Genomic DNA, 10,209 nt, shown 5'->3' with positions numbered 1-10,209 from the left:
TCGTTTTATTTAGGGTTTATTTTTAAAATAGTGTGTCTTGGAGAGCGGGGCTTTTCGGTCTCTTGGGGTTTTAGAAACGAAAAGACCCACGACCAGTTCTGCGGAAAAGCGGCCTTTTGCTGCCCGCGCCGCCACTCCCAGCACCGGCTTTTCTCGGGCAGAGTACCCGTGTCGGAGGAGAAAATAATGGAAGCTCAACTTTTCGGGGATTCAAGATTCTTGTCCAGACGATGCTCTCTCCCTCCAGATGGCGACTTTCTCCAGGAGATAATAGAACGAGCTTTCGCCACCCAAGCATCAACCCCCCCCTTCTAAGCAGTGGAACCCACAGAGAGCCCGGCGACTTGGATGCGGCGGAGCAGGGGGCGGGGGGGGGGGCACTGCCAAGGTCAAAACATCTTTTCTGAAAGAGGGGAAACGGGAAGCTACGAATACAGCCTGTTAAAGGCTCTGAGTGGCTGGGAAGTAACAATGCGCCCACCTTACATAAGAAAGAATTTTACCGGCTCGCACTTCGGTATTATCTCTTTGGCTCCGCACTGCCGCCATACTTGGGAGGTTTCGAGATGACCCACCCACGGGGAAGAGTTGGGGTGACTAACGTAAAGGAAACCTCCAGCACACACCTTCCCTCTGCTGGCACCCCAGTCCCAGTTTACAGCCGTGGACTTACCGTTTGCACTAGAGCCCCAGAGCCCCGCCGACTTATTCACCTCGGCACACGAGGCGCCAGCACGGTGTTGACACATGCACGATGACTGAACCAACTTGGTCGAGGCCACGACCAGCTCTCATGGATCTCTAGGCAGAACTCCTTCCTCTGCTTCTCTTTCCTTCCCAGCCTGCCCACCTGGCTCCTTCTCTGCCAGTCCCTTTTGCCAAGCACTAGCCCTTCAGTGCCGTGGGGCCCATCCGCCGGCTCCCTGGAGCGCCCCGCTACTAGGCCTGCGTGTGTTAGGGCCCCTGATGCCTCTGAGCCGTGATTCAGAGGACGCTGCAGAGGCGTTTCCACGACAGCAAAACCCAGACTCACCCCAACAAAATAGCAACCCCGACGTTTTCTTTTCCATGTTTTGCTCCTATGATTTTATTGATAATTCTGATATTTAGAAGACCAAGGGAAGGGAAGCACACCGTCCGGGATGGGCCAGGCTGGTGACTGTGTCTGGGAATTCGAGATGAAACCAAGGCGAGGCGGCCTGAGGCAGGCAGGTCCCAGGTGCAAGCCCAAAGCACAAAGCCCTGGATGGCTGCCGGCTGGTGCCCCGCGATGCAGTTCCACCGTGCTGCCCGGGGCCAGGCAGAAACTGCAGGATGGGGTCAAACCAACCCTGGCCCGGGCCTCGCTGCGGATGGAGTGGGTTCCCGCCGGGACGTGTCAGGGAGGCGGCCCATCACGCCCCCGGCGACCCCCTACCTCTCGCAGCCCCCGCCCCGCACGCTCACTGTTAGGGCGCAGCTGCCTGGCTGGTCTATTTGTTTTTTGTTTAGAGCAATTCTAGAGCGCGCGCTCGGCAGCCTCTGAAAGGGGTTGTGGGGGGCAGCCAGAATTTCCTTCCAAGGAGTGCATAAGGGGCATTCTCAAAGGAAAACCAGACCAAGTGAGTAGTGACCAACCCTCCTCAGATTACTCTCCACAGGCTCCTCCCTTGCTCCCCCCACCCACCTCCAGATTTGCATTAAAAAGGCCAAGAAAACTCTGGCTGGGCCCCAGCAGCCGCTCACACTGCTCCCCCGGGTCGGAGCCCCCCGGAGCTGCGCGAGGGCTTGCAGCAAAAAGCCGAGCACAGAGCTCCTTGCCCGCACAGTCCTGCCCGCGCCCGGCCTCTTGGTGCTCTTGCCGCCCCGCCGCCCACTTTTCAGGCCCCCCGCTGCACCAAGCTAGCGAGCCGGCGCGGGACGAGCTCCGGCCCCCGCCGCCTCACGCTTCCCCGGCATCGCTCCTTCCGCCCCCCGGGGTTCGCGCGCCCACCATGCCGCAGGGCCCCGGCTCGCTGCTGCTGCTGGTCCTGGCCTCGCACTGCTGCTTGGGCTCTGCGCGCGGGCTGTTCTTCGGCCAGCCCGACTTCTCCTACAAGCGCAGCAACTGCAAGCCCATCCCCGCCAACCTGCAGCTGTGCCACGGCATAGAGTACCAGAACATGCGGCTGCCCAACCTGCTGGGCCACGAGACCATGAAGGAGGTGCTGGAGCAGGCGGGAGCCTGGATCCCGCTGGTCATGAAGCAGTGCCACCCGGACACCAAGAAGTTCCTGTGCTCGCTCTTCGCCCCGGTGTGCCTCGATGATCTGGACGAAATCATCCAGCCGTGCCACTCGCTCTGTGTCCAGGTGAAGGACCGCTGCGCTCCGGTCATGTCCGCCTTTGGCTTCCCCTGGCCGGACATGCTCGAGTGCGACCGTTTCCCCCAGGACAACGACCTCTGCATCCCCCTCGCTAGCAGCGACCACCTCCTGCCGGCCACCGAAGAAGGTAAGCCTTCCCCTTTATGTCCCCGCTCCGAGCTCCGCTAAGACTTTCCAGGCGGGATCCAGAGGCCCTGCGATGCCATTCCTGGCAGGGCGAGTGCTTTCCTTGCCCCGATGTGTCATCAGGACAAATTTGAGATGCCTTCCACACACACAAACCTGAGCCTCTCATTCCCTGTCCGAGTCACACCAGTTACATCTTTCTTAGGGGCAGAAAGATAATGAATAACGGAAAGGCATCTATTCCTAATAGATACACAGTTATTTTTGCTACCACGAGGGCCCAAGTTTTGAGAGCGTTGGAAGTGGCCCTGTGTGGAGGCGTTGGGGAGCGTCTGGTCAGAGGCTTCTTGCTCAGCCTCACACAGCACGTTCTGGCGGCTGGGCCGGCTCCTAGGCACAGGAGCACTGTGGGTACAGACAGCATAGCTGAAACCCACACAACAGATTGTCTCTTAAGGTACTTGCTGTTCTTTGCCAATTCGGGTTTGGGAAATAGAAGCAGGGCTGGCTCAGAGGTGTTGAAAATTGAGCGTGGGTTGTAACTGCTCAGGTGTCTAAGGAAGAGGACATAAAGGGAATCTCCAGGAATCGTTTTCTATCAGCAGTCAGCTTTTATCTTAGGAGTGGTTTTAATTAACTGAAGAAAACCATGCAAAAAAAAAAAAAAGAGTTTCCCAAGTTTTTAGAAAACAGAGCAGGAGTTCCTGTGCAAAAACCATCAAAGCAATGAAAACCTCATGGGCTCTTGATATTCTTCCTGAAAACAAAACATACACAGTGTGTCTGAGCCGATTCAGGTCCCCCCTGGGACGGAAAGGGGGCTTCCTAATCCCTCTGGGGCTGCAGCAGCATCTTCCTTTCCATCTCTTAATTGTTTTCCTACAGCCATCATTAGTTCAAGAAAATGCAGAGTTGCTTAGCAATCTTTCCTGGCAGTCGCCATGAGTATGCAATCATCTTATTGGTTAGATTTCTAATTTATTGCAAATGTTTGGCATATTTTAAACATTTGTCCAACATACACCACAGGCCAACCAGTACAGGTTAGTAACATTTTATATACATTCCTGGAACTCCTAATTGGAAATGTTTCATTTTGTTTGAGTGAGGGGAGTTAAAGGCAGTTTTATATGTGTTGCTTTTGTTTTTATTTCTTTCCACTATCAGCACCAACGTCATACACTACCTTTGTCCCCAATGCCACTTTCTCCCTTCAAAATAAAAGTTTATGGTCTTCAAAATATGCTCTGCCATTTCTCTGATTTCACAAATAACTCTTCTATCATGAGTCTCATAAAGTTTTTTCTGTGAAAATTAAGTTTCACTTAAATTTGAAAGACAGAACATTTATAAGTGGGAGAAAGGAAGTATGCTTTCTTTTCTTCCTTTTCCCAAGAAATTAGACTGTTTTAGAAGATTGGGTCAGATGCCAGACACAGTTGGCTTCAACTTTGGTGAGCTTCAGGAAAAGTTTTGGGGTTTTTTTATTTGGTTGGTTGGCTCCTTTTTGTTTGTTTGTTTTGTTTTTGTTTTGTGTGTTTGTTTTTGAGAATCTGAAGCAAACAAAGAGCATGAAGAACCTTCAGGAAGGACAAAGATAAAAATGAAATAAATGCTGCTTAAGCCCAAGCTGGACAGAAAGTACCAGGTGATGCAGGGCCACTTAGGGAAGGCTGTTGTGCTTGCAGGTGTTTCCAAGGTGCAAAAAGCCCCCACGTGGCCCTGGGCACCACTTGCCACCTTTCCCTGTGCAGACTTCACAGTATCTTGAAATGCCCCTCCAGAGACACACAGCCCTGCTCAGGAGCCCCGCAGAGTCCCAGCGGCACTGGTGTCCTGCAGCAGAGAAGGACAGTCTTTCGGCCATGTTTTTGTGGTTATGTTTTCCAAAATCTCTCCAGAGTCTTCTGGTGCTTTCTCTTCAGAGAAGCTTTGGGAACAAATTTGCCAGAGACTGAGTTGGGGGAAAAGGGCTAAAAAGCTGAAACCTGTCCCAGTTAGTTAACTGCAGCTACACCTGCACACAATGCCCCGAGTGCCCCTTTTCTTTGGGATTCATCATGTATTAAACACTTCATATGGGCATTTTGGGGGCATCAAAAAAGGGGAGGCATGGAAGACAGACATGGGGACGACCCGTCCTTCTTTTATGAAGGAGGCAGAAGCCACGCTCTTCCAGGACAATTGCTACTCTTGTCTGGGGAAGCCCCTCCGAGTTGTTTATAAAAACGCCACCTGCTGTTCTCTTTTAAGCAAACTTACCATTTTTTTTCACCTTTTTTAGCTCCTAAGGTCTGTGAAGCCTGCAAAAATAAAAACGAGGATGACAACGACATAATGGAAACTCTTTGTAAAAATGACTTTGGTAAGTAATACACCACAACCAACAAAAGATTTCACATTTGAAAACTTTTACTTACCAGCAACACTTAAAGGCACAAATCATGAAGCTGTTACTAGATAAAGCTTGGGAGAGATACCACCACCATTCACCTCGTCTAAAGTCACCTAACCTGCTCTCTCCTGGTCTCCTCCCTAGGTAACTCTGTCTTCTGTTGACTTGTATCTTTTTTAGGTGAGGTTCATTTAAGCAGTAATCACATAATGAGAATTATTTCAAGTACTAATTTTCAATGGCATTTTTTCATTTTACTTTGCCTTTTTCTTGCCAACGAGCCTGATCCTGGGCCGTGTTCTCTTTCTGACCCTGGACCTGCGCACCAAGGACGGAAACAGGGGAATCTTAGCCCCAGCAAACACACTGAAGGCATTAAGCTGTCCACAAATAGAAACGGAGTCCAGTGCCAAACTGAAATATTCTTACTTGATTCATAACCATTAGTGACTATATCCCAGATACTGCCTTAATAACTGGAGGAGGGATTCCTTAAATTTCAAAAGAAGAAATAAAGCTTAGGAATTTACTTTGGCAAACCACATGAAAGATCCATGATGACATGGTGCTTGGGGACAATAAATAATGTGTGATATGTTACCCAAGTTCCATAGAGTGTAAGTCACTGCCCTTAAGAGAATATTATTAGGGGAAAAGGGTTGGAGACTGTCCATACAGGACTCTATCAGCACCTTATCTGCTGTCCTCAGGCCCAGCTAGACACAGGGTCAATGCCAAATTCAAAGTTGGGACTGGCCAAGAACTTTGTCCAGACTCCTGAGCTTTCTGGCCTTCATCCCATTCCAAAAGCAGAGACCTTCTGATATGTTTAAGTGGTTGGTACCGCTTACAAACTTCCATTCAGGCAGAAGGCTGAACTTAGCAGTAAACAGATACGATCCCCACTCCATCAAACAGTGGGGCTCTAACGGATCTATATTCCTGTTTCTATGTCCTCAACAAAGTCCTCGGGACTGAGAGGAATCACTGCAGCCCCCACTGCTGAAGAATGTCCTCCCAGAAGTCTCAGATCTGGTCAGGTCCCTGAACTCTGAGAATAATCCTAACGGTGCTCCTTACAACCTCAGGTCTCTTCCAGGAAGGGTCCCGGCTTCGCCCTCAGCTGGTGCCAGAACAACCAGAGCCACAGCTTTAGGAAAAACTTCACATTGCCAAGGAAGGGAGGGGGAAAAGGCAACTCTGTCCCAACCAATACTGCCCCTCAACAAGAGCCACCAATAGGACGATAGCATTTTGTACGTTTACATAAAATATACACAACTCTCAGGGCCAGGCATGTTGGCAACAGCAATCCCAGGGCCTTACCAAAACTCAGTGCCTAGCCTCCACGCTACCAGATAGGATGAAAGGCAAGAGAGGAAAATATCATTTTAATAAAATGTATATTAAAGTTTACATAAAAGATCATCTTCTGACAGCTTGTATCCATTGCACTAGATTTCATCCAGATCGCTCTCCTGCTTCCATGAAAAAGCTGGTTGTATTATGGGGCTCCAAACAGTTGACATGAGAGACCATGCGCACACACTCACTCACATGTATAATCTGCTTGCTTTGCTGCTTCCCCTACAGAAGACCTTCCTAAGGATGCTCTGTCAAGCCTGGGCCAAAAAACAGGGGCCGGGGTATGTGTGCATGCTAGTGTTCTCCCTGGGGAAGAATCCCTTTCGAAACAACATGGCAGTCGTTACATTCACACATGTAGGCCGTCGCAGCTTTGTTCTCTATTTCCCCACCTTCATTTTTGTCCCAAAAGGGCTAATGAACCTGGATTGCAAGTTTACAAGCGGTATTCCACACTGCCTCTGTACTTTGGGAGAGTAACGGAAGGGTAGAAGGAATGAGGGTAGAAATCTGGCATATTTAACATCACACTCTTTCGCCATTGCACACCTGAAGCACAGAGGAAGTGTTGAACACCTCCTTGTTTCAGTGGGAAAAGTACTGAGGGCAGAAAGGCTCACGCCATCTGCTTGTGTATTGAGGACAATTTGTCATTGGATTGGATGGTGTCATCTCCTCTGACTACCATGTCCTGCATCCCTGTTCGCATCTTCAGAGCAGGAGAAGTTATTCTGGGGCTTTCGTTCCCTATACTCGGTCTCAGCTGAAAATCCAGGGAGGCAGTGCCTACTGTTGGTGATATTTAGCAAAGCTGGTGATCTTAAAGCTAGAGAAGTATGAGAAATAAAGTATGGTCCAAAGTGATGATTTTTTAAAATGTTTGGAGCTCAAGAATATTTAATTTCACCAGGTAAAATCACGCATGCTCTCTCTGTACTTTGGATGAGGCTTCTAGGCAACACATAATCACTTTGCTCACTACATATCACCCCCACACCTTACACCTTACAGTCCATGATTTAAGTCTCATAAACCCTGAGAACTCAGAACCGTGGTTCAAATGTGTATCAGACAAAACAATGGCTGGCCAAGTCACAGCATCCTGGACATACGTGGTTGAGCTTTGGTCATTTCCCAGTAGACTAGAAAAACCATCCTTAGCGAAATTCTCTTTCTGAGAGAGAAAGAAACCACCAAAGCAGTTATACTCACATTCACACATATCTCTTCCTCTGTTACTAATTTAAGCAATGAATTAAACCCCATCAAAGTCAGGAAGCTAGACTTGGGTGCATCTGTGCAGGATAACGGTCTACGGCACCATGGGTCTCAGGACACACTACAGCGGGGTGAGCTAATGTGCCAGCCAGGACACAAAATGGGAATTGCCCTACGCACCAACACTGGCGTAGGAGGTGGAGAACCTGGTGTTCCGAGACTCCCACTCAGCGGGGACCCTATCTACCTGGGTGATCCTGTGTAAGTCACTCCAGTTCTCGGGATTCCAGATTCTTCCTGTGCCAACGAGAGATGTTTAACTGGGTGATTCCTTCCAACCTTCAAATCCTATGCTTTCTCTGCCTTCGTGGATTCTTGAAATGTAATTCCAGCATGGACGTTTGCAGGGTTTTCTTTCCCAAAGCATGATGTTTATGACTCTAAAATGTGTCTTTTATGTAAACCACTTACTTTTGGTCTTAGCATTCTAATGAGTCTAATATCCATTTTGGAAACGGTACATATATGAACTGTAAACGCCCTGGCCTTGGATGGGCGAATGATAGCACATGAAGATGAGGTCGTCAGAAAAACACTTTTACAGCGAAACATGTGCTCTTAAAAAGAGTCTTGGATATTTTTCTCCTAGTTACTTTACCAAATCAAATGCAGCTGTAAGATCAATTCTCCTTCCCTATAGTCTGTTCCTTAGAAAACAATGATTGTGTGATATAATTTCCTTGCAGGTTTGTCCAAAAATCTATCCAACGTAATTAATTGAGTTTAAAGTTTACAGCCACAGAAGGATCAGGTTTCACCTAAGAATCAGGCATTTCTTTTCATGCTGACGTTTCCAATAGGGGAAGTCATTTGTTGAGGAGAGCAGAGCACAAACCACATGCGACCTCCACACAAACACCAGGGCTGGGACGAAAGTTCATTGAGTCCCACAAAGGGAGTTTTGAAAGGACGGCTGATTTGAAACAAAGTGCCTGGCAAACCCTTTGAGGCTTTAGAAATGGAGCCACCTGCTGCCCCCGCTTCCCAACCCCCTTTGCGCAGCCCCTGAAGGCCCCTGAGCTCTAGGAAGCTCTCCTGCTCCCCTGCCAAGCCATGTCGCCAATGTGTAGTGGCGTCGGGTGAGGAGAGCTCCCAGTCTCGACTGTATTCCCTCATTGTAACTGGAGTGATTCCATCCCTTCTCGGTAGCGCTGAAAATAAAAGTGAAGGAGATAACCTACATCAACAGAGACACGAAAATCATCCTGGAGACCAAGAGCAAGACCATTTACAAGCTGAACGGGGTGTCCGAAAGGGACCTGAAGAAGTCGGTGCTGTGGCTCAAAGACAGCTTGCAGTGTACCTGCGAGGAGATGAACGACATCAACGCGCCCTACCTGGTCATGGGGCAGAAACTGGGCGGCGAGCTGGTGATCACCTCGGTGAAGCGGTGGCAAAAGGGGCAGAGGGAGTTCAAGCGCATCTCCCGCAGCATCCGCAAGCTGCAGTGCTAGTGGTGGTGCCCCGGCTGCCCCGACAGGCCGGCCCCAGGGCTCGGCTGGCCACCTCCACCCCGAGGCGCAGGCCTCAGCTCTCTGTCCCAAGCACAGTCCCTGCAGCTCTGGCCCCAGCCTGGAGCAGCGCCCCCTGCCTTTTGCACATTTGCACCCCCAGCATTTCCTGAGTTATAAGGCCCTAGGAGGCCTCAGGAATGGATACCTGTTTTCACATTAAGGAGAAACCCAGACGTGTCTTGTAGAAATATTCAAACTAATAAAATCATGCATATTTTTATGAAGTTTTAAAATAGCTCACTTTAAAGTTAGTTTTGAATAGGTACAACTGTGACTTGGGTCTGATTTTTTTTTTCCCCTCTTTGGTCTGGTCACCTGACTCTCACGTTCTGCTGAGGATGCCATAAACGTCCAAATAGCTTCATTTTTGTGTCTGGCCCAAACGGCTGTGGGTCACAGCCCCAGTTGAGATAAAGCTGGCTGTTATCTCAACATCTCTCAGCTCCAGCCTGAGACTCCTCGCCTAAGTGTTATAACAGTTACATGTCATTTTACACCCTCACTGGGACTTCACAACTGTAGCATGTGTTGCATTTCCAGGTAGAGGACTTCCATTTATAAAAAGCACATTAACCATCATAGCATGAGTTCACTGAATAAAGGGCACAACAGACAAATTTTGTAATTGACCTGAGTCCTTTAAGCTTTGTTTAAAACATTTTTTCTTATTTTTGCAAATTAAACCATTGTAGCTTACCTGTAATATACATACTAGTTGACCTGAAAAAGTTGTAAAAATATTGCTTTAACCAACATTGTAAATATTTCAGATAAACGTTATATTCTTGTATATAAACTTCACATCCTGTTTTACCTACGTGTCTTCTGTCTTTGTAGTAGAAGGGGTTGGGAAGGGGACTGTGTAAGAGAAGTCACCTCCTTTTTCCTGAGGTGCCACCTCCCAGCATTTCCAAGTGTCTGTGTAAGTGACTCAGAAAATGTCTCCCCGCCCCCACGCCACCACGCCACCAGACTCCTGCCTTGTGCCTCACATGTCAAATTTTTACCCTGGGGACCCTGCGGGGGGGCAGAGGTTGGCAGGCTCTGAAAAGGACCTTCCTTCCCCTGTCCCTTCTCAGCAGTTCGGTTGCAGCCACATGGCAACCCCACCCTAACCCGAAGGGCCACGCCTCTTCGTGGTCCTTTTCACTCCCAGAGATTTTCATAATGAAAAGGAATAGCCGCT

At 49.0% G+C, this 10,209-nt stretch overlaps 1 protein-coding gene across 1 annotated transcript; it reads left to right on the top strand.

Annotated features, from left to right (window-relative positions):
• The first annotated feature begins 1,494 nt into the window (after nt 1-1,494).
• On the top strand, nt 1,495-9,836 carry SFRP2 (secreted frizzled related protein 2). Its single transcript, XM_037168119.2, has 3 exons — nt 1,495-2,472; nt 4,756-4,836; nt 8,659-9,836. The coding sequence occupies exons 1-3, from the start codon at nt 1,974-1,976 to the stop codon at nt 8,961-8,963; spliced, it is 885 nt and encodes a 294-aa protein (XP_037024014.1). The 5' UTR covers nt 1,495-1,973; the 3' UTR covers nt 8,964-9,836.
• The last annotated feature ends 373 nt before the right edge of the window (nt 9,837-10,209 follow it).

The sequence above is a fragment of the Artibeus jamaicensis genome, unplaced genomic scaffold (assembly GCF_021234435.1).
Source record: "Artibeus jamaicensis isolate MK-2021 breed Jamaican fruit bat unplaced genomic scaffold, CSHL_Jam_final scaffold_537, whole genome shotgun sequence".
Classification (NCBI taxonomy): Eukaryota; Metazoa; Chordata; class Mammalia; order Chiroptera; family Phyllostomidae; genus Artibeus; species Artibeus jamaicensis.
Note: the sequence above shows the minus strand (reverse complement) of the source record. Positions and strands in the feature narration are given on the sequence as shown.